This window comes from Lagenorhynchus albirostris, chromosome 1 (assembly GCF_949774975.1).
Source record: "Lagenorhynchus albirostris chromosome 1, mLagAlb1.1, whole genome shotgun sequence".
Lineage (NCBI taxonomy): Eukaryota > Metazoa > Chordata > Mammalia > Artiodactyla > Delphinidae > Lagenorhynchus > Lagenorhynchus albirostris.
This window is the reverse complement of record NC_083095.1, coordinates 37,571,073-37,595,390: the sequence shown is the minus strand read 5'-3', so window position 1 is coordinate 37,595,390 and position 24,318 is coordinate 37,571,073. Positions and strand designations below refer to the sequence as shown.

Here is a 24,318-nt window from a genome sequence, read left to right as displayed (position 1 = left end):
CAGGGATCGAACCTGTGTCCCCTGCATTGGCAGGCGGATTCTTAACCACTGCACCACCAGGGAAGTCCCTGCTCTGGGTTTTTAAAAGCATTTTTTATTATTGTGGTTTAGAAAATAGGAAAACTATTGCTTTCAATTGCATATAAACTGCAGCAAACCAGCTAAGTTTTTTTTTTTGTAGAAGAAAGAACTACACGGTATGTTAAAGCGAATTTTTTGTTGATGAATAAAGCAAATTATTTAGCAAGTAGAGGTAATCTAAAATTTTATTTTAAAGTTGTGTTTGACTGAAACAATGGTTCTTATGCTTTTCACCACTAAATATGTTATTTTTATTTTTTAATTATGGTAGATAAATGAGAAGACAGAAGACTACTATGAAAATCTTGGTCGAGCTCTAGCTTTATGGGACAAGCTTTTTAACTTAAAAAATGGGATTGATGAGTGGACTGAAAAGATCCTTCAAAAAATGGAATTACATCAACTGACTGAAGAGGAAAGACAAGAGCTGAAGGTTAATTAAGCAGAAATAAAATATTTGTTCTTTTTGTAGACAGTTGACATTTTAATATCAAGTCTGCTTTCTTGAAGAGGGGTAGAGAAATCACAAAGAAATCTTTTATTTCTTTCATTATTGCTTGAGTGAGAGCTGAATTCCATCGTTTTCTTTGTGGTATCCAGGAAGATGTTAGCAGGTATTATTAATCTGTGCTGTATACCTGAAACTAACATAGCACTGTAAATCAACTATACTTCAAGTAAAGTAAAAAGATTCAAGTAAAGTAAAAACACAAGGCTGAATATCAAAATCTTTATAGAGCTTCAAAAGAGGCTGTTTTTTTAAAACAGTGATCTCAGGTTTTGCCATTTAGAAAGAATTAAACTTATCTCTTGTAATGAAATAATACCATTTGCAGCTACATGGATGGACCTAGAGATAATCATACTAAGTGAAGTAAGTCAGAAAGAGAAAAACAAATACCATGTGATATCACTGATATGTGGAATCTAAAATATGACACAAATGAACTTATCTACAAACCAGAAACAGACTCACAAACATAGAGAACAGACTTGTGGTTGCCAAGAGGGAGAGGGGGCGGGGGAGGGATAGATTGGGAGTTTGGGACTAGCAGATATAAATTGTTATATATAGAATGGATAAACAACAAGGTCGTATTGTATAGCACAGGGAGCTATATTCTGTATCCTGTAATAAACCATAATGGAAAAGAAAAAAATAATAAAAAAATATTTTTAAAGTTAAAATATTTTTAAAGTTATCTCTTTTAACTCTAAAAAGAATTCTTTCTATTGCTGGTTGTTTGCATATTATTAGTTTGGACCATATAAAATTATAATCTTCGTATGTCAAAAGACAGTTAAGTCTGGCAGTTATATGTGGTTCAGTGTAATATAAAAATGTATTATGCGTGTATTATACTTTTGGAAAAAGACTTTCAAAATGTGTGGAGATCTATGAGTTTCCTGGGTATATTATGACAGTTGTGAAGTAAGATTTTGATTTTCTAAGTGAAATGAATTGTCACTAAGTATCCCTTAAATTTGTCTTGAGATACAGGTTATTTAAAAATTTGAAGTTAAGGATTATAACGGCTACCGTGTGGGCCAAATTCTGCCAACATGGTGTGTGTGTGTGTGTGTGTGTGTGTGTGTGTGTGTGTGTGTGTGTTGGCTTTATATGTTTATGTGTATGTTTATATGTACAGAGCTATTGCGATGTCATGCCTTTAGGTAGGCACTGCATTCTGCTGTGGTGCAAGCCTGGCCCCTCTCATTTTATTGCTAGAGTGTTTCACTCAGTTATAACATATGCCTGACCCATGAAGACACTTAGTTTTGCAACTCCCAGGGCTGTATCAAAAATCAAGTGATTAGGGGAAATTTAAAGGCTCTTTCAGTTTCTATATATTTTCAATAGCAATCAGGGGTACCAGAAAATAAGGTATAAAATAAAAAGATATTTTCCATTAACATTGTGTGTTTTAGGAAGAGTTACAAGTTCATGAACAAAAACCTTCAGAATTTTCTAAACGAGTGGCTAAGATACAGTTCCTGCTTCAAAGCAGTGAAATACCTCTTGAATTACAGGTAAGAAAATTTTTATTTTAAAGTTGCAATTAAAGATGCTCTATATCCTCTAAAGTAATGCTTATAAGCCAGAATTCTAAAACTTAAACCTAAAATAAAATTAGGATCATTACTTGATTCATCTTTAGTCATGTCCAACCAAAATTTTAATAACCAGCATAGTTTATTATATTTCTCCCATTTTAGAATGAATAATTTTTTGCATTCTCTTATTCTCATTTCATTTATTTCACAGGCCTCTTGTGCAGAGGGGGAGATGTTACCTTGCTTCCGTGTAAAGTAACAAGGGTTTCCTCATAAGTGTCTTGGGCATAGGAAGGAGGACATGGCTCAAGAGATTCCAAGTTTATTAGTTGCTAGATGGAGTAACAGGGAGATTGCCCCAAGTGTGATTTTCTATTGTGTGAAGAGATTTGTTAGACTTTTATTTAAATCAAAGTGCAAAGTGCCTGAATATAAGCTCTGGAGTCAGACCTTATGGGGGAGGGCCTGGGTCTGCTGCCAGCCAACCTTGTGATCTTGGGCAAGTTACTTATCCTTCTTAAGCCTGTATTTTGTATATAAAGTGCTTACCATGATGTTGTGTACATAATAAACACTTAATAAATGCTGGCTATTTAATTTTTTTCTATATGTTTTAATAGGTTTTCCAATAAGCACCATGAGATAGCACCTCAACTGGTATGCTAAATAAAACTTGTTTTAAGGGGAAGATTCACCTAGTCTCTTAGAAAAAAATAAGAATGTCAATTTCAGTTTTTTCAAGTTACTGTTTTTCTTTAAAGGCAATGTTTGAATTGTGTCAGTGATGTTGAACAAGGAAGAATCAGAAAGAGAGAAGTTATTTCACGTTGAAATGGAACGAAGTTTCAACTCATTCTTCAGCAGTGCAGGTGTCTTATAATCTAGTTAAATCACGTCCATTACAGTACGTCATATGTTTCATGATTTCAGGTCATGGAGTCCTCTATTTTGAACAAGATAGAACATGTGAAAATGCGTTTAACAGGAGAATCCTACTGCAGTGCACTCGGTGGCAGCACAGCTGAGTTAAGGGAGGATCTCGACCAGGCTAAGACCCAGATTGGAATGACTGAGTCCCTCTTAAATGCCCTGTCTCCTTCTGACAGCTTGGAGATCTTTACTAAACTAGAGGTACTTCCCAGCTACTTCTCTTCTGTGGTTCAGATTTATTTTCCCACTTGTTTCTGATGGTCTTGTCCTCTTGAGGTTAATAATTATTATAAAAATAGTATAAGTCTGGGGGAAAAACTCAGAAAAACAATTTGTGTGTATTTAACTGTTTCACCTTTGAATTGCTTTGTGGTCATTATTTGATATTAAATTGCATTGGATTATACATTTACTAGCTAAGAGAAAGCAGGTCTACCCAATAAAAAATCATCTAGATTTTTATAGAAACAATGGATACCTAATATGTTTTGTGTAGATTGAGCCCATTTTTAAGACCTCAGTGTTGTCTGTTTGTTTATATATTTAGGAGATTCAACAGCAAATTCTACAGCAGAAACACAGTATGATATTACTTGAGAATCAAATAGGTTGTCTGACTCCTGAACTCTCTGAATTAAAAAAGCAATATGAAAGTGTCAGTGATTTATTTAATACCAAAAAAAGTGTTTTGCAAGATCACTTCTCTAAGTTACTGAATGGTGAGTGCAATGTTTCTCTTACTGTGCCTCTGGGAATCTTGAGGTATGAATAAGTACTGTGAGCACAAAGGCTAATTAATCTAAGCTTCACTTAGAGATGGTTGCACACACTCTATTTAAGGAAATAATATTCAGATAAATCTTTTAGGAGCAAACACTCACTGATCTACACCTATCGTAAATAACATCTCTTTTGTTCAAGCACCAGATCTTTTTCTCGTGAAGGAGAGTCACGAGGGTCCTCGTGTTTGACCTGCTCCTTGTTGTCAGAGTCTGGGGTCATGCCTGTGAGCAGGCTGCCCCTGCAGGTGTCTCTGGGTGTCCTGTATGCTTGGAAAGGAGGTTTGGTGTAGAAAATATGCCCCAGTTACCACATCGGCTCCATTAACCCTCAAAATTAGATTTTAGTTTATTATCACTTTACAGTGACTCGTACCCATGGCATGGGAAGCAAGTTTCAAAATATTTTACTTTAACAAGGTTTGTGACATATTCCTTGAATGAATATAGCTTCTTTTGGTTTTTTCCTGCAGATCAGTGCAAGAACTTTAATGACTGGTTTGGTAACGTTAAAGTGAACCTTAAGGAGTGTTTTGAACCATCAGAAACAAAAAAGAGCGTGGAACAAAAACTACAAAAGCTTTCTGTAAGAAGACGCGTTTAAATTTCAATCAAAATTTATCAAAATTAAAATGCTGGAGATAGAACTATATATAAGTAGACAGGACAATAATTATTTTGACTTAGTAATTTCCCTACATAGAGATAGTATTTCCAAAAAACCTGGCCTTTCCCCAAATACTGGTTGGCCAAAAAGTTCGTTCGGGATTTTCCGGAAAACCCAAACTAACTTTTTGGCCAGCCCAGTATTTTTAACACTCTGTGTTTACTGGGTTAGGGTGTAAGTGACTTAAAAAGGTTCTGTTTTCACAACTGTTCTAAGATGCTGTTTAACTTAATGTTTGCTGGTGAATTCAGTTGTGTTAAAATCATATTTGATTAAAAAAAAAGGCTTTACCTAATTTGGACTTTGAAACCCCTTTACTTTCTATAAGAGATTGCTTGACTTTTTAAAAAGTTTTTTTCCCAGCCATATTTCTTTTAAAAATTGTAGTTGAACTTTAATACACTGCTGATGGGAGTGGGTGGGGGAAGATAGCCTGAAATAAGAGGCAATAATGTGGGCATTTCAAATGCGTATGGCGCCTTTAATTCTTGATCACTTTATAGTAGATTATCAAGTACTTTAGGCTTTGGTGATAACTTATGCTCTCAGACTTAATCAGTGGCATTAAATGTTCCCAGTTTAATTCCTTGCTTTGATGATACTATTCTTTATTGACAAAATCACCTTTCTTCTCTGCTTTTAAATTATAGTTCCAACTTTTTTTTTAAACTTTGCGCATTGCATGGGTCTCAACAATTGATGCTCAAACCTTGAAACACAAACATTGAAATAAAATTCTGATTTGGACAAAGTTAAATAGAGAATAGGCTATTTAGTTTTACATATTGATTGCCAGAAAGGAGCAAGTATTTGGGAGAAGCTGAGCAGAGCCAGGATAGGAAAATGTGGCTTTCCCGGTCTAACTCCCACTGACCCACATGGTGGCATCATTTTGCTTGATGTGATTCCCAGAAAGTCAGATGCAAATGCAAATGTACACACACATTCTAGAACCAATATAAATTGTCTTTTGATCATTTGCTATTGCACTTAGCCACATCTCCATAGCAACTTCTTTTATATAGGATGTTATGAAGATGGCATGTCTATGTACCATCTTGGGAAAGTGTCACTGGGGTGGCAGGGACCATACTTAGACTTGCCCATAGGATATAATTGACTTTTTGTCTTTCTTAAGGATTTCTTGACTCTTGAAGGAAGAGGCAGTGAAATACAGCAGGTGGGAACTGTACTGAATCATGTGAAAAAGCATCTGCCCAAAGCACCTGTTAAGAAGCTTAACAGTTGGATCGTAAGTCAAGAAATTGAATTAGAAAAAATGGAGTCCATATGCCAGGCACGAGCAAAGGAGCTTGATGAGTGCTTGCAGCAGCTACTGAGGTAGGAAATAAAGGTGATGTCTAATAGCATGTTTGCTAATGATATCTTCATACGTATTCTGCCTCAGTACAGCTAGCAGTGGGATACACGTACACACAAATTTCAAAAATAAAATATGTAGTTTCAAACCCAAGTTTGACTCTGGGATATAGAATTTTGGAGAGTTCCTCAAATTATGGCCAAGGTTCAGGGGAGAGTCCAAAAATATTTTCTGTTTGTTTGTTTGTTTCCTGTTCTTTATGATGTATATGTATGGCTCATTAGAATTCCACTATAATACGTGTTATTATTATTCAGATTTTAATGTTACAAATTAAATTTTCTCAAAAGAAGCCAAAAAAGAAACCAAAAAGATGTAGTAAAAAACCTGGTCGGCTCACAAGATTTGTGCCAACCTTCTCTTCAGATAAACACTTTTTGCTGATTTTATATTCCAATGTGTGTGATATTGTTTTAGACTCCAGAATGACCACAGAAACCTGAGTAAGTGGTTGACTAATCAAGAAGAGAAATGGAAAGAAATGGAAGGAACAAGAGAGAAAACTGAGCTATTTGGCCAAGCTCTAGCTAGAAAGAGGTACAGCTGATCTTGCATGAAATGTACTTCTGGGGAATATGGTTTCTCAAATGGTGTCGTGGCTCCTGTAAACTTTCAATGATATTTGGAATTTACAGGGAACAATTTGAATCTATGGCCCAGTTGAACAACTCTGTGAAGGAATATGGGATTACTGAGGAAGAAGAAATAGTAACAGAATCAACACATTTGATCAATAGATACCAGACATTATTGGGACAATTATGTGAAATTGACGAAGAGGATAAGTTACCTCCTGCCAAGGACCAGAGCTTTAATGATCTTGCACATGATGTAATTCGTTGGATAACAGGGATTAAAGAGTCCCTGATGGTTTTGAATTCATCTGAAGGCAAAATGCCACTTGAGGAAAGAATCCAAAAAATAAAGGTATAACTGTGGAAACTAAATTTCAGAGGTCAGAGTGAACTCTAATTTTGAAAAGATTTAGAGGAAAACTGCAAAGATTTGTTTTTTAATGGAAAATAGGATCACTGCAGATTGGTTGAAGGAATTCAGATGACCAAGCTTGCAAAAGAGAAGGGCTATGATGGACCTAAAATTATTTTAATGCATATAGAAGGGAGAAAGTATATCCTCTCTTTGTGGGAGCAATGTCCAGTTATTGTCCGTCTTCACTGAGTGCAGGAGAAATGAAATTAAAACTATAAATTAGAGCTGCAGCAGGTGGAAATTTGCTAGGATGTTAAAAGAATGTATGTCAGTACATCAGAGGCATCGGCAATGTCAAGGTGAGGGCTGGAGAGGAGCTCATCTTCAGAGTGGATGTGTGTGGTTCCTAAAGGTTATTAGATACTGAGTGGGTTGTGTGGTTCTTAGTTTATCAGATACCGAGTGCAGAGGATGATGCGGTCAAGCCGTAAGGGTTAGTTTGGCATAGTGAAGTAATCAGGATCATTTGGGATTATATCTGAAAGGTTTTCCAGGGAAGGTGAATCTGGAGTAGTGTTTCCAAGGAGGGAGGAACTTGATTGTTTGGAGCAAAAGAGGAAAATAAAATTGCAGGGAATGAGAATTAATTACGTTGTGGTGGAGAAACAGCAGTTGGTTTGAGGCACTCTGCATTTTCCTGTGGGAAGCCATAAACGCAATCTTGGGTGTATAGAAGTGTCTTGTTCAGGTTGTTACCCTAACTCTTTATTTATAAATAATGGTACAGATTGGAAGGAGGATTTGCCACGGATTTTTTGGCATATAATTTCTTTGAGGGCAATTGAGAATCAAGAGAAGAGTAGGAATGCCATCAGATCAATATGACAAATGCTTACTGAGAACCAGTTCTATACAATGTGAAGGATGTCTTTGTATTCGGGGAATATATAAAAATGAAAGGGTAATTTTGAAATCTACTCTGCAGCTAGAATCTCTGAATAATGTTTATAAATAAAAACATATCATATGAAATATCCCTGTGTGGTATGAATGAGATTTTAAGATCTTTTTTATTTGATTTAGGAAATCATTTTACTAAAGCCTGAAGGGGACGCTAAAATACAGACCGTCATGAGTCAGGCTGAGAGCAGCAAGGCTCCGATGGTTCCAAAGACCCTTACTGATATCAGAAACCAGTGGGACAACACACTCCACTTAGCCAACACATATCTAAGGTAAAGGGCATGCCTTCACCACTTTCATGGTTTTTCGTTGCACAATGAAGCCATAACAAGTATGTTTTGTCTGCCTTCTGGATGTGGATATAATATATCTGTTGGAGAGAAAGTAAGTAATATCAGGGGCAATCACAATGTTGAGGCAGAAGCGAAGAAGAATAGTCCTCCGCACGAGATATGAAACATGCTGTCATAACTCGGCGGCAGCGTTTACTTTGGCTGGTGCATCAACCCGTGGGGCCCTTGGTAACAAATTAACATTGTCTACCTCATTCCACCTTCAACACTCCCCTTCTGTACCAAAACCCCCTTTCCCCAGACAACCTCAGTATCTTCCTGGTATTACTGCAGGATAATTCATGCTTTAAATATATATGCTAAGAGATTCTTAAATGTGTAAACATGGATAAACGTTGTCTGAATGTAATGGGCATAATTCTGGTGAAAATTCTTAATTCATATCATGTCTTAAATGATACATTTAATATATGGTGGAAATGTAAATTTTATATTTTTTCTAAGAAAAACAGATCAAAACAAATTTAAGCTGTAGAAAACATAAACTAGTTAGTTGGCCAATATACTGAATGCTAATTTATTTTACTTATATGAAAAAGAAAAACATGGAATATTATAATTATATTTAAACAATAAAAACTGAAATAGTTTGAAATGTAAATTATTAAATATTTGTTCTCAGATCAAATTATGTGACAAAAAAACAATACTTTTTTAAAGTAATACTACAACTAATTTTAATCTTGATTTCTGAGCTAAACTTAGTGCTATTTAGAATGTTATAATGCCAAAGAAGTCCCTGGAAGTAATGTACGGTAGTGTTATTTTAATGCTTTTTATAATAATGCATGTTGTGTTATAAGATTTTGACGTATCATTTCATTTGTAAAATACTTTGTTAAATGTAGCCATCAAGAAAAGCTTCTACTAGAAGGCGAGAAGTATTTGCAAAGTAAGGAGGATCTGAGATTAATGCTCACAGAACTAAAAAAGAAACAAGAAGTGGGCTTTGCTCTGCAACATGGTTTGCAGGAGAAGAAAGCTCAATTAAAAATTTATAAGAAATTCCTCCAGAAAGCACAAGATTTGACATCCTTACTAGAGGAGTTAAAATCTCAAGGAAATTACCTCTTAGAGTGCACTAAAAATCCCAACTTTAGTGAAGAGCCGTGGCTGGAAATAAAGCATCTACATGAAAGTCTTCTTCAACAGCTACAGGTGAAATGGTCAAAGTAAAATTTTAAATGCTTGTCTTAATTATGCATAATTATGTAATATTTGTATATAGGACCGTTGTTTCGTTCTTTTGGTAAATCAAAAGTTTTTAAAATTTATCAGTTTTAGATACAAATACTAACTACTCAAGATGGAGCAATCAATTTGGTCAGTTTTGCTAGAGAAATCCAGTGTGTATTATTTGATAATAGTGTTGTTTCCTCTCATCAAAGTTCCCCTCATAAGGGGTTGGAAGGATTAAGATATGTTTAGGCATCTTTATGTAGGTAACAGTGTCAAAGTTGTCCATGCAGCGTCCATCTATCCATCCATTCATCCATGCTTGCATTCATCCGTCCATCCATTCACATATCCATCAATCTATCATCTATTATAATAGTTATATCCATTATTCTGTATAAACCTTATCAGGTTTCTCCCTTGAGTCTTTCCACATGATCTGCAATAAAAGAATTAAGAGGTAAAATGTCATCTTGTCATGAGGCATATTATTCTCTTAAGAGAATTGTTTATAATTCTTTGCATACTGAAAGCCAGATTCAATATATCTTTCCTGGATAAGAAATCTTGCTTATACAGATAGCAGGAGTTGTGTGGGTATAATCTTGCTTATACCCACTTGGCTGTGAGTTATTTAGTTTAATAATTGCTGTTCTTTTCTGATCAGGTGTGGTCACCTTATTTTCTTATTCCAGGGAGAGGACCTGAAGGTGGTCTTGCTCTTGAGTTAGGATTACTTTTTCCTAACACACAGTTTTGGAGTTTGAGTCTTATGAAAGGAATCTGAGGTTAGGTTGATTTCACATAGTCTCATTTCCAAGAGTGGGTACTTGCTTGTAGTAAGAAGGATAATTAAGGGAACTGCTTTGTTATGGGTGTTTGTGATTTGATGATATAATTTGTAGTCATTTCATTTTGTAAACCTCTTGACAGATTGTTTTCGGGAGTGAAATGAAGGCAAAGAAACATGGGGGAAACAAATATCTCAACGCTAAAAACTTTACTTAAGAACTCTGGATGATTTATGGTCATATTCCTTTTTCAAGATGAAACCTCATAAAACAAATGTTTATGAACCATTTAATTATTTTCTGAGTGGGATAATTCAGGGAACTAATGCATGCATTATCAATGTTTTATTTTTAGGATTCTGTGGAAAAATTGGAAGGTCATGTTCAAGAACACGACTCATACCAGGTTTGCATCACAGACCTAAATACTGCATTGGACTATATCTCCAAGGAATTTGTCGGTTTTTCTGATAAGCCTGTGGATCAAATAGCAGTTGAGGAAAAAATGCAGAAACTGCAGGTATTAAACAATGTCCAGACATGATAGACATTTAAAAAAAATCAATATTAATTACAACTTGACAAATCAGGGTCTTTGATCAAAACTTCAAATGGTGAAAGAAAAGAAATAAAAAAAGAAAAAATTCAAATGCTGAAAATGCTATTCAGATGACTATTGGATAAAGTCCTGACCAGTCATAAAAAGTGGAAATGTTCTTCTTTAGTGAGCAAATCCATTTATAATTTGAGTTGAACAGTACTCTGTGCTCTGGACCCTTAGAGACAATTCCACCCATGAGCAGTCTATAGCTCCTGGAGATCTTTGTTTAAGAGACAGCACAGTGATTCCAGGAGATACTGGGTATTCAAAGGATACAACGAATGCAATAAGACCTAGGGAGAAATGATTCAATTTTGCATTCTTCATCATGGGTGGATGGGAGTTGTATAATTTTCACCTTATTAATTTTCATACTCATGGACTACCTTAGAGGTCTCTGCAGATGTAGGGCTTTTAAAATTCTCAGCCTCACTTCAACAACCCCTCTTCTTATACAGTAAGGATTGCAGCTCTTTACCCACATTCTCAAAACACATTCCTTGGATGCTCACTGTTTGCACAGCCAACATAAACAGGCCCAACTGGTGTCCTCTAGAAGAAAACAGAGTAAAGCATTTTCTTAGCTGCTTCTTTCACAGTTATTTGACTGGAGATTGCATGGGGTAAGTCTCAGGGCAGCAGTGCTGGCATGAGCTTAGGAATTTCTTATCTCTTCTTTTTAGGAACCTGGGAATCAAGCAAGATTTCCCCTCCAGAACAGCTTGACATTGTGACAAGGCTACCTCCCTTTTAACAGTGATAATTTGACAAATGTTGAGGGCTCATCATGTCCAAGGCACTGTTTGGGTGCCTTGGATACTGAGAAAAGTGCAAGACACGAGCCTCAGTCTGAGGAGCTCAGGCTCCTGTTGAAAAATTAAAATAAAGCCTTCTGCTATAGCTAGAAGGAATCTCAGAAGCTGTCAAGTTCAGACTCCTCATTTTTTTTTAAAACACATCTTTTTAAAAATATTTATTTATTTGGTTGCACTGGGTCTTAGTTGCGGCAGGTGGGCTCCTTAGTTGTGGCTCACGGGCTCCTTAGTTGCGGCTCACAGGCTCCTTAGTTGTGGCATGCAAACTCTTAGTTGTGGCATGCATGTGGGATCTAGTTCCCTGACTAGGGATCGAACTCCAGCCCCCTGCATTGGGAGCGTGAAATCTTAACCACTGCACCACCAGGGAAGTCCCAAGACTCCTCATTTTATACATGATGAGCTGAGTTCCAGAGAGGCGAGGAACTTACAAGGTCACCCAGGTTAAATGACAGAGTGGGTCTACAACTTGGGTCTTCTGACCCCACTAGACATCTCTCCTTGGGTGTCTCATAGTTATTTGTGGTTCAGCATGTCCAGAAAATAACTCATCATCTCCTTCCCTTTCTCCATACCCCAGTTCCCTACCAAAGAGCCTGCTTCTTCTTCTCTGACTCTGTGGGTGTCTATACCATCTCTCTAGGCTGCCGGGTCAGAAACCTGGATATCCTTTCCCAGACTCCCCAATCTAGACAGACATCAAGTGCTGTCTCTTTCATCTCTGGATTATCTCAACAATTTGTCCCTCCACTGTTACCCCCATTACTGCTGCATTAGAGCAGACCCTCATCTCACAGATCCCTGCATTAGACGTCTGAATGGGCTCCCTGCCTGCAGTATCACCCTTTCCGGTGCACCTATCCCATGGCCACCTCGGGTCTATCAAAATGCAATCTGGAACTCCCTTCTTCCAGCTAAAATGTTTCGATGACCTGTACATATTTGTTAGCATACATCTTTCCATATTCTGTTACAATTATCTGTTTATTTCTTTGTCTTTCTCACTAGACTATAGGATTGTGAAGGGACTGTGTTTTACTCATCTGTGTAATTTCAAAACCTATCATAATACTTGCTGTTTGTTAGATGAATGAATGAATATTTATTGTATAGTCCATTAGAACAGTGACTAATAAATACTATATAGTTCACCTGGTAACTTTAAGGCTTATTCTCTTTCAGTAGTAACATCAGTAGCTGCTATAGTTTATCAAATTCCTTTTGCGTATAGAGGTCTCAAATTAGCCTCATCCATTCATGCATTTAGTAAATATTGATTGAGTTTCTAATATATTTAAGATATGACATTCGATAGATTGAGTTAAACTTTGCTCTGAATTTTAAATATTAGCACTAGATTCATGCAGACACACTCTAAATGATTCTTTTATTCTTTTTAGGGCCTTGCACAAAGTAGGCACTTATTATTTAGTGTTTTGATTGTGTTTGATTTTAGTATTACTTGTATATTATGTAGTATCCTGAACAAAATATGTACTCAACAAATATGTGTTGACCATTTCCTATGTTCCAGGAACTGGTTGTGAATATTTTCTTTGTTACTTCTTATACATTTCTAGCATCTTATAAAATCTGTTAGAGAATTTGATCTGGGCTGCTACATTGGTTTAAATTTTGCCCACAGTTCCTTCTTTGTGATACGGGTTGATAAGTTTTTTATACTTTCCACTAGTGAAGCAGAACACGCTGTGATTTACAAAAGTCAATTAACTCTTGTGACAATTGAACAGTGATACTTTTGTGACAATCTTTTCTCCACTCACAGGAACTAGAGAATAGTCTCCGTTTACAAGATGGCACATTAGAGAAGATTTTAGCTTTAGCGAAATCCATCAAGCAAAATACATCTTCAGTGGGACAGAAGATTATTAAAGATGATATAAAATCACTTAAGTGTAAACAAAAAGATTTGGAAAACAGACTTGAATCTGCTAAGCAGGAGATGGAAAATTGTCTCAACAGCATTCTCAAATCAAAATGCTCAACAGAAAAGAGAGAAAAGTTTCCTCTGCCAGGCAGAGAGGAGCAGGTCACTTCTGATGTACAGGAGTCCACTGAGGACTCAGCTGCAGTGGAAAAGTTGGAGGAAGACTGGGAAATAAATAAGGTAAGTGCTTGTGATTGCATCTCTAAGACATCGTGTCTGCGAATGAAGAGGTGTTTTTGGACTCTGAAAAGAGGGTCGTGAATCAAGCCTTCTGATTTCATAATTAAACCCTCAGTCTGCTGGCTATTTATGATGCCCACTTGTCAAAAGAGCCCTTAGAAAACTGTCCAGGATTTCAGCAGTGAAATATTACTGTTCATCTGTTAGAAATGTCAGTCATCAATTTAGGTTTATTATTCTCTCTGATATGTAATCAGATACAGTTTCCTGGATCAGGAGCTCAAAGGCAAATTGGAAAAGGCAAAAGAAAATGTGCTGTACCCACATTTTTTAGGAAAAAAATCCAACAGCCCTATTTTTTAGGGTCTTTTTTTTTTTTTCGGTTGATTTCATAATGAAACCAGAGACCATTTGAAAGGATAGAGGCCTTTCTTCTTACGTTAACCCTGTACTGCAAATGTATTTTTAAATGTTGTCAGATCATTTGGTGTGAGAATATCAACATTCAGCCTCCTGATGGTCCCTGTGGAGAAGAAAGAATATTGTTTTGTTTTCATTCTAAACATCCAAATGGGTACATTTTCCTGTAGCTCTTAAAGTGCTTTCTCCTAGGTTAGCGATTGAAATGGAAAAGGCACAAAGAGCCATCCAGTAAGCTACATTTGAAAGAGCCTACCTGTTAGTCAGCCTCTCACAATCCAGGGTCCAGTGGGACAGCAGCAAAGGTTAGACCATTCAGGTGTGGGTCCTCGTCGGCTTTTTATGGAATACATGATACACAGGAATGAAGAGAGCCTGCACTTCTGTTGTCTTCCTAGAGCAGAAATCATGGAGGATTAGAGGAACCAGATAAGGTTTTCTAGAAATGTGTAAAACAAGGTTAAACGCCAGTGGAGCATCTCTCTGGCCATAGAAGAAGACTTCTAAATCCCACAAACAGTGTTAGATAGAGCTAAGGAAATATGTCTTAAAGGATTAGGGCCCTGTGGTGAAACTCTTGAAGCTGTACATGTAAAAGAAACTTTCTTAACGGTATTTAAAGAGAGTAAATAAGTAAAAAAGGAAAAATACCTTAGTGCTTTCTATCCTAATTCATGACATTGCTAAAGAGATTTGCTTAATAACTTTAAGATTAGCTTCTCAGACCAATTTTGGCTGTGAACCCTCCAAATTCAGTAGAGTATATTGAAAACTATATAAAGATCATAACCCAATAAGATTTTTTTATTTATTAAGATTTCACTTAATCTTGAATGATGAGTTATTGATAATTTATGGCACTTCATTAGAATGATTTTTTTTAGAGCAGATGGAGGGACTTAAGTCTTCAAATAATTTTTGCAGGTCTGGCCTAGAGGAATCTAGTTTTAATTTCTAGCGACATTTTACCTTTTTTTCCCCCTCTTTTGTAACATGAATCTTTTTTCTTGAATCTGTGCTTCTTATCTTCTCTATGCTAAGTACTGACTGTATTTACTTTATTCTATGTAATGTTAGACCAAGATCAAGAGCAGTTAAAAAAATTTTTTTAAATTTTCATTTTATTAAAATTTTCTTGTTTTTTAAGTTTTTTAAAATTGAAGTATAGTTGCTGTACCATATCATATAAATTGCAGATGTACAATATAGCGATTCACAATTTTTAAAGGTTATACTCCATTTATAGATATTATAAAATATTGGCTATATTCCCCATGTTGTACAATATATCCTTGTAGCTTATTTTGTACCTAATAGGTTGTTAATCCCCTATTCCTTCCCCCTAACTTCTCCCCACTGGTAACTACAAGTTTGTTCTCTATACAAGAGCAGTTTGAAAGTTGAACTACAACTGGTATAAGAGATCAAAATCAGCATAGACAAATATAATACAAAGTGACAAATATAAGACGCAGGTGTAAATTAAGCAAGAGTCTCTATATAATGAATACATAGAGCACGGAAAAGCACAATTTACAGAATTATAAATCTGATTAATCAAAAACTATTGTGACAGTGAAAATAACCATTTAATCTATTAAAAACATTTATTGAGACCTCTTTTGTGCTAGTCATTCAGCTAGAAGTGAGAATACAATTGTCACAGTTTAAAATCTAATACTAATTAAATATCTAATTAATGCTCATTTCATGTGCCTTTTTGGAGCCTAGAAGGGCTTTTATCAGATTATGTAAAATTGTCTCCAGAAAAAATTTTAGGAAGTTTTATTTAATTTTATTATTTCTTTAATAAATTGCATTTGGTCTTAGAGTTGCTGAAAGTGTGATTGCACTTTTCAAAATTGCATGTATATGTTTGAATCCATTGCCAAGACTTTCATTTTAGATGAAATTTAGGAGATATTTTAGATCCGGACCTTTGGCTGAATTTTTCTTTAATATCAAGAATATTAACGCAGACTTAGAGACAAAAGAAGTTACAAAATGCAGTCTGAAGGTTGTGGGTTCTTATGATCCCAGATCATACTGGATAATTTTACAGAGGTGAATTTCTAAAATTTTTTAAATATGAAAAGGCAAAACTGCCTTCCATTTCCCCCTTCCTATATAGGTTAAGTGAAGTAACAAATTAGGATATGATAAAAAATGAGGACTGACTAATCTCTTAAGATTCCAGGTGTCCATAAAAGGAAATGATAAAAAGGAAACACAAGGAAACTGATACATTCTTCATTTATTATTTTTCTAAAAATTCATAAAGCAGCATTACGGCTTAACCTGTATTGAATGATCTTTTTTTGCCCACTCCTTCCCAAGTGTCAACCTACATGACATAATTGCTCTTAAAAAAAAAAAAAAAGTTTGTCTATAATTACCTCTTTAATTTCCTTGTCATTAGGTATAATTTAGTATGTCTGAATCATTTTTTGTTCTTTTCAACATTTTCTGAGCATTTATAATTTCAATATTTAAGAAGCCACCCATAGAGAAATCCTGGAAGGCGGATGATCACAGATACAAAACATGCAAGGCGTCCGGCTGTGAGTGAGCGACCAGAAACTCAGGGGAGTCAGTACTAGAATGAAAAGGAGGAAAGAGTTTTCAGGCCTGGAGTAAATGATGTTTATTTCTGGTGTTGGTTATCCTAGTAAGTCAGTAAAAAAAATTTTGTAATGGAACATGTAATTGGGCCATGTGTCAACTCTGCCTTCCAAGTGTATTACTTTGCTCTTCTGGCCAGGATGCCAATCTTGTTTCTTACTCTAGAGGTATTTTTCTCAATCCAAGATTTATGTCTTTACAGGACAAGGGACTTACATGGTATACATGGTATTAACATCTGCAAGCAGCATGCATTTGAGAACGCGCTCCAAAGTCCTGAAATCTTAGGCTGAGAAACCTTAGAAAATGTCTCTCCTAACCCTGTGTTTCAGATTAGGGAATTAATGTCAGAAGATGTTAATCAGCCGAGTTCTCATGCTAGCAGAGCTGGGACTAGAGCCAGGCGCCTCTACGCAGCCTGATGCTTGGTGGTCTACCTCACAGTTTTATTGAATGTGTTATGTGGGTTGTTCATTGAGGTTTAATATGCCAGTATGCTGTTTGACTCCAGTTTTCATGCGTGTTTCAAACCTTCTCTACTCTCGTTAAGCCCAACCAAGCCCTGTTCCTGTCATTCCTAACAGATCTCTGGTCCACAGCTGCTAGATTGATGGGTCCTCAATTTCTTTCCAACTCTACTTTATAAACCACAAATTGTTAATCTTGGCAATCGAAGACTAAATGAAATTCTCTTATTTATTTATTTTTTCTAATGTGAATTCATCTATACATCCATTCGGTAAAAATTTCTTGAACGGGCAGTTAGGGTTCATCGGTGAGTGAAAATAGACGTAGTCTCTATTCTCATAGAGCTTCTGGTCTAGAGGAGGAGACATACATAATCAACTAATTAACTGATGAGAGGCTAATTACAGCAACTAAAGGAAGGAACACGTTTCCATGATTATCTATAATAAAGGAGGCTGGCTTGAACTGTAGTTCTCTGAAGTTCAGAGAGCTTCTCTAAAGAAACAGCACTTGACCTGAGACCAGCAGTGTGGATTGGAGATAACAGAGCTCAGAGCTGGGTGTCAGGAGCACTCTTGGCAGAGAAAGTAGAATTTCCTCTTGTGGGGGGAGAAAACATGAGGAGTCAGAAACTGGAATAAGGCCACTGCATAGGGGGAGGAGGAGAGGAGGACAGAGGTGAGGCCTGGGAGGTAGGCAGGGCTGGCTGAGTCCCAAGTGCATTACGGGTCATGTTAACATTTTAGACAATATGCTAAGAGAAAGAGGCAGCCTCTGAGATTAACCTGATCTGCCATTCGGTTTTGTCTCTAAAAGTGATGGATGTTTGCTTACGCTTAGAATTGTTGTTTTACTACTTCATGTTGGAATGCTTTAGAGGAGAAAGAAATATATCCTCTAGAGTATGTATGACACTGTCCCAATGTTGGCAGGTTATAAGTGATAGATGTAGTTTCTCACTGTCACAGAATTATTATAGCCACGGGGCCATTGCCCCTGAATGGGAAAAAGGATAGTGAAGCTGTCATGGTCTTTACCTCTTGACTGTGCTGCTAGGTTTGCGCAAGCCAGAGACAATGCTTAGTTACTTAAAGCTCAGTGTTTTGAATGTTAAAGTAAAATGTTTACTTTGTGAATTAAGGGACATAAAAATGACAGTAACACAGTCCTACCCTTTAGGAGAATTGATGACATTCTTTCTCACCTCCTGTTCTTTTCCAAACAGGCCAAACTCAAAGAAAAGATACATGGTTGAAAAAAAGCAACAGTTTTTAAAAAAGTAAATATAGTTAGCAATATAACAGAACCAGGCTTTTGATAGAATCGTCATTTTCTACTTTAAATTTATTATTAACTTTGAAAATTCCATTTATGCTCAGAGGTTCAATATGTATGCTTATTAAGTTATACTTTGTCTTAAGTTTATACTGATCGTAGGTTTTTTTTTTTTTTTTTTTTTTAAGAGAAATTCCAGGAGAAGTGGAGAAGGGAAAGAATCAGATGTCCCGGGGCTTAGAGTTCATAAGGGCTCATGAGAGTCCATGCATTGGAGTGGTTACTCCAGAATGGACAGGGCCCTTGAAGAGAAAGGGAGAAAGGCCAACGAGAAAATCTCTAACCCAGAGAAAGGCCTAGGACCTACTTATTCTGACTGCGGGTGGGAAAAGAAGGTCTCCCATGAGAAATCAGAACCACCCTATATCTCAAAGAGGTTTAGAGTCCAAATCTATACTACTTGCATTGTGGGGCAATTCAAGTTAAGAAATTAACATGTAAATCAGCCTCTGTCTTTATCTCCTTGAGGTACCTGGGAGAAGCAAACACAAATCTGCATAAGGGGGTGCGGTCAGTTCTACTGATCAGGTCATAGGCATTCCCACAATGTAGTTTAAAAAAAAAAAGTCTGATAACCCTGAGTTAGTATGAATCAGTCAATCAATCAATAACACAAAGCAACATTCCACCAAAAGAGTCCTCATCACTAAAATTGGGAGGAATTAATATACTGGGATAGTGAGACAGTGCAGCAGTTTCAAACATACAATAATACGTTTTAAACGGTTAGTGATAGATGGATTTGAAATCATAATGAGAGAATAAAATACTTTGAGAAAAAAGGTTAGATTTGAAAAAGAACCATAAGGAACTTCAATAATGTTTTTTAAGTCATTGAGATTAAGATTGCTCTGGTCAAGTAGCACACTTGATACAGCTTGAAGAGAGAATTAGTTCGCTAAAATATGTTAGAAAATTACCCACAATCCAACACAGAGCTATAAAGAGATGGAAAAGAGGAAAGAGATTTTAAGGACCCAGTGGCTATAATGAGATGGTCAAACACAATTCTGGTAGGACTTGTAGAAGGAGAGAATAGAGAGAATGGAGGAAAAGAAAGGCTGGGAATTTTCCAGAATTGAAGAATAATATGAATTCTCAATTTCAAGAAGTACAGAGAACCTTGAACAGGCTAAATAAAAATAAATTATTATGTATACATTATATTTTTGAGATCTCAGGGCTTCCCTGGTGGCGTAGTGGTTGAGAGTCCGCCTGCCAATGCAGGGGACACGGGTTCGTGCCCCAGTCCGGGAAGATCCCACATGCTGCAGAGCGGCTAGGCCCGTGAGCCATGGCCGCTGAGCCTGCGCATCCAGAGCCTGTGCTCTGCAACGGGAGAGGCCACAACAGGGAGAGGCCCGCGTACCACACACACACACAAAAAAAGGCCCTAAAAGCAGAAGCCCAAACAGGAAAAGATTGATAAATTTGACTGCATTAAAACATTAAAGTCATAGTCAACAAAAGATACCATATATAAAGTTTAAAGACAATCTACTGAGAGATAATAATTGCAGTACATAAAATGGTTAGAAGACTAGTATCCAGTATATAAAAGAACACTAGAAATTATAACCAACCCAATAAAAAATAGTCAATGATTATGCAGAAGTAATCCACAGGAGGTAAGACTCATATGACCAGGGAGCATAAAACAATAATGATGTCAACTTCACACCCAATGTATTGGCAGACATTATTGTCTGTTAGTACCAAATACCAGAGATGAATAGGGAAAATACAAATTCTTTTACCATGCTGGTAGGAACAAATCAATAACTGTCTATCGAGAATCAAAAGGAATAATTTCAGTTTTAGGAAAACGTCCCAAAGAAACTCACACATAAGTGCAAGAAGGCCTAAAACAAGGGTGTTTATCACAGTAATATCTATAATAGGAAAAGTTGGAAGCAATGATGATGTCCATAGTAGCCTGACAGACAAGTAAGTCGTGTTCATTCAGATAGCAGAACAGTATACAAACGTAAAATGACTGAATGGGATTTATATCTGACACCATGATAAACCTCAAAACATACCGCTGAGTGAGGAAACTAAGTTGTAAAATGATACATGTGTGATTCCAATTTTATAAGAATTAAAAATATATAAAACAATACTGTATGTATATTAACACATGTAGTCAAAGTATAAAGACAAGTATGTGTGGATTTTAGAATAGTGGTTAGTTCTAGGGAGGAAGAGATGAGAAAGGGTTGAGGACTGGGCTTTAAATGATATTTTTAATATAGAAAATTATATCAGTTATATCTGTGTCATGGGTAATGATTATCTGTTATATTCTGTTGTTTTAAAGATATTTGAATTCTCTTATAATTTAAAATAAGATGTTTCAAATGAGCCTGCAAAATAAAAATAACATACCGCTAAGGGTGATGAGCAAATGGTCACTGGCTATGAAATATAAAAGAATCTTTCCAGGAGCCAATCAGGACACAAGCCTGTGTTCTAACCTCTCGGGCATGAGCAGAGGAATGTTACCTTTTAAATTTAAAATGTTCGTTTGAGGGATTCTGTTGGATTTTCTACCAAAGTGGAAACATGGCTTTTGGAGTTGGTAAACAAATGGTGTTATGGGGTGATTTCAAGTTTTTTAGGATGCTCTCCCTGACCATGGAAGGCAGATTACAAATGGCAGGTTATGAATGTGGCTAGTCCATAAGTGACCAGTCCATCAGGTAAGAGAGACCAGGGCTCTGAATTCCTAATAAATTATTGATAAGAAGTAAAGTTTTCCTGGGTTTAGTATCTATGCCTTTAGCGCAGGAGCGCTTGCCCTACAGGTGGATTTGTTGGGTGCTGTAAGCAACAGTAGCCATCAGATTAAAAGGAGGCAGGCGTCCACCTCATAGAATTGCAGTTCATGGCATAGAGTACCCATGGGCCAATGAAATCTGTGGTGTAGCACCTCTGTCCTTTCCTCTCACAGCCTTCCTGGGTCTCCCACCCCCCACCCCCACCCAAGATGCTGCCTTCCATGGAGATTTTAACCATAGTTTGCACGAACAAATTGGAAATGGAGGAAATTTGAAAAATCATTTCAATTATTTGCAGCCTTGTAGAAGAAGTGACTTGTGCTAAGTGCCAAGTAAATACTTCAAAACCAGTAACACTGGTCAGCTGAATTTTCTTACCAGTTAGTATTGATGGAGCTCCAGACAGTATCTATTTTATTTAAATAAACTCTAATTTTGGAATAGTTTCACATTGACAGAAAGCTTGCAAAGATAGTACAGATAGTTCTCATATATCCCTTACCCAGTTTCCCCTATTGTTAACATCTTATATTACTATCTAGTAATGTATCTACTATCTACTACTAAAACAGCAATTTCTACCTTGTTTGGATATGTGGACACATTTTATTCACAGACTTGATACCTCAAAGATTTTTACTGACATGAAAGTATATGGCAAAATTAAATGGTATTTCACTTATAAAGTAACCTGAAAATAAAAACTAATACCTTAGCAAAATAATGGGAAATCTTTTAAAATTACTGATAAAGTGCCTGTTGTATGAAAGTGCTCAACAAATATTTGCTGAAAGAATGAATAAATGAGTTGAAATGGCATCTCTATATATCTATTGAGAACCTCAATTTCTTAGAGCTTTCAGAAAAGATCAGATTACCCACATATAACCTGTTCTGCCATACCCAGAATTGGAATTCTTGCCTTTACGTAATTTAAGGCATAACATTTTTTTTAAGAAGGAAATTCCTTTTTTTTTTATAAAGATTTTTTTGATGTGGACCGTTTTTTTTTAAAGTCTTTATTGAATTTGTTACAATATTGCTTCTGTTTTTTTTTTTTTTTATGTTTTGTTTTTTTTGGCGAGGCATGTGGGATCTTAGTTCCCCGACCAGGGATCGAACCCGTACCTCCTGCATTGGAAGGCAAAATCTTAACCACTGCCAGGAAGTCCCTAGGCATAACATTTTTAATATGATGAAATTTTGGTACTTTGGTGTTTCCTTCATCTCTCCACTTACTATTTTAAACTACCAGTGGGTACCATTGAGTGCCTACCATTTGCCCAGCCCTCTGCATTATGGTGAATACTAAGTATAAACTTCGGAACTTTTGCTTTTTCCATATCCGTTTTCTTTCTTTAAGACTGTAGATATTCCTCAGTATATAACTGAGCAATGCCAGATCCTATACTGTCTTGTCAAAAAAGTTTCATTTTTCTTGGTATACCAATATTAGCATTAAATATTGCATGGAAAAATCCTCTTTGGTAGTGGCCAGATATACTTGTGAAAAGTCTTTAATCTGAGTAAATAGAAGAAACTGGAATTATTTCATCAAGAAAAATAAAAAATTATTTATTTGAAAGGTAGACTATTCAGCAATTAATCTTTTTATGTTTTCAGAATTCAGCTGTGGAAATGGTTTTGTCAAAACAACTTTCTCTTGATGTTCAAGAAAGCATGAAAACCACTGAAGATGAGCAGAAAGTCAATGAGCTGCAAAATCAACCTTTAGAATTAGATGTTATGTTAAGAAATGAACAATTAAAAGAGATAGAGGTATGGAAACAAGAAAAATACTGACAACATGATTGCATCATTTATCCAGTACAATACAATATATTTTAATTACCAAAAAATTGCTTCCACAGAATGAAAAGTCTTATTTAACCTTTGCCTGATGATCAGTTTGGTAACTATATAATTATGTACTAATCAGTAAGTTGTATAAATCTTTCCATTTAAGAAGTGTAAAGGTTTAATGAACATTAGTCTTCTCTTTCACAAAGTTCCTAAAATCTTACTTACTCAGTAAGAAAGTTTGGAGATTCTGACTTGCCATCATTCCTTTTCTTAGTCCTCTGTATTTTTCTGATTCTGACAAATTCCTTTTATTTTTTCTGATTATCAGCATTATGGGATACTCCTTCTTTGTTTTTACAGCTGTGTTTACATAGCTATGGAAAGGCATCTAAAAGTCCAATACATTACCATGTTTTTTAAAATGACCCTTACAATTTTAGCTAAGTTTACATAACAGTAAACATGTATCTAAAACAGGAAAGAGAGGGGATGCATGTAACTAATAAAAAGATAAATCTTCTTTAGACATTGTAGAATCTTTTAACACAATAGGGTGACCAATTTGCTATTAAACATTAGACCAATGGTGAGTGTTAGTCTACATTTTAACATGACTCTAGTAAAAAAAAAATCTTTTAAATGTCAGGACCTTAGTTTCTCTGTGTGCAAATGAAATATTTAAAACATCTTCTTGGGATAGAATGTGTTACTGAAAGGAAAGAGCAAAGGGAAAAAAATAAATGAGTTAATTAATGAGTGAATGAGTGAGTGTATATTTATTGATTTCCTTGACTTGTTTTTAGGAATTATGTACCCAGTTGGAAGCAAAGAAAGCAGCCATTGAACCACTAGAACAAATTGAATATCTTAAGAAAGCAGAAACAAGTGCCTTGTTTCCCCACAGTGAAAGATATTCAGTGCAGCACTTGGACAATCTGCTTCAGGCACTTATTACTTTGAAGAAAAAGAAAGAAAGCCAATACTGTCTCCTTAAAGATTTTCAGGAACACCTCGTGGCAGTTGAATCCTCGATGAAAGCCTTGTTGACAGAAAAGGAAAGTCTAAAAGTGTAAGTATAAGAATTTAGGATGTGCATTCTTTGTGTTCAACCATAGGCTCCACTGCCTTGGACAGGCCCAGGGTGTTAAGAGTTTATACTATTAAATAATATTATGATTTTAATACTACAGTGTGGAAATTAATTTCGTATGGAAACCATTGAAGAAAATTCTGTTGGTTT

General features: G+C 36.0%; 1 protein-coding gene across 1 annotated transcript in view; it reads left to right on the top strand.

The window, feature by feature from the left end:
* Positions 1 to 24,318, top strand: part of SYNE2 (spectrin repeat containing nuclear envelope protein 2) — a 329,548-nt gene that overhangs the window by 153,207 nt on the left and 152,023 nt on the right. Inside the window, exons 35-48 of the mRNA XM_060141612.1 lie at positions 353 to 514; positions 2,011 to 2,112; positions 3,067 to 3,267; positions 3,614 to 3,785; positions 4,319 to 4,431; positions 5,651 to 5,853; positions 6,311 to 6,430; positions 6,529 to 6,820; positions 7,907 to 8,058; positions 8,988 to 9,297; positions 10,462 to 10,626; positions 13,309 to 13,650; positions 22,899 to 23,054; positions 23,882 to 24,147. Of these exons, the coding sequence (XP_059997595.1) occupies positions 353 to 514; positions 2,011 to 2,112; positions 3,067 to 3,267; positions 3,614 to 3,785; positions 4,319 to 4,431; positions 5,651 to 5,853; positions 6,311 to 6,430; positions 6,529 to 6,820; positions 7,907 to 8,058; positions 8,988 to 9,297; positions 10,462 to 10,626; positions 13,309 to 13,650; positions 22,899 to 23,054; positions 23,882 to 24,147 (2,756 nt within the window). The remainder of the gene's footprint in view (positions 1 to 352; positions 515 to 2,010; positions 2,113 to 3,066; positions 3,268 to 3,613; positions 3,786 to 4,318; positions 4,432 to 5,650; positions 5,854 to 6,310; positions 6,431 to 6,528; positions 6,821 to 7,906; positions 8,059 to 8,987; positions 9,298 to 10,461; positions 10,627 to 13,308; positions 13,651 to 22,898; positions 23,055 to 23,881; positions 24,148 to 24,318) is intronic.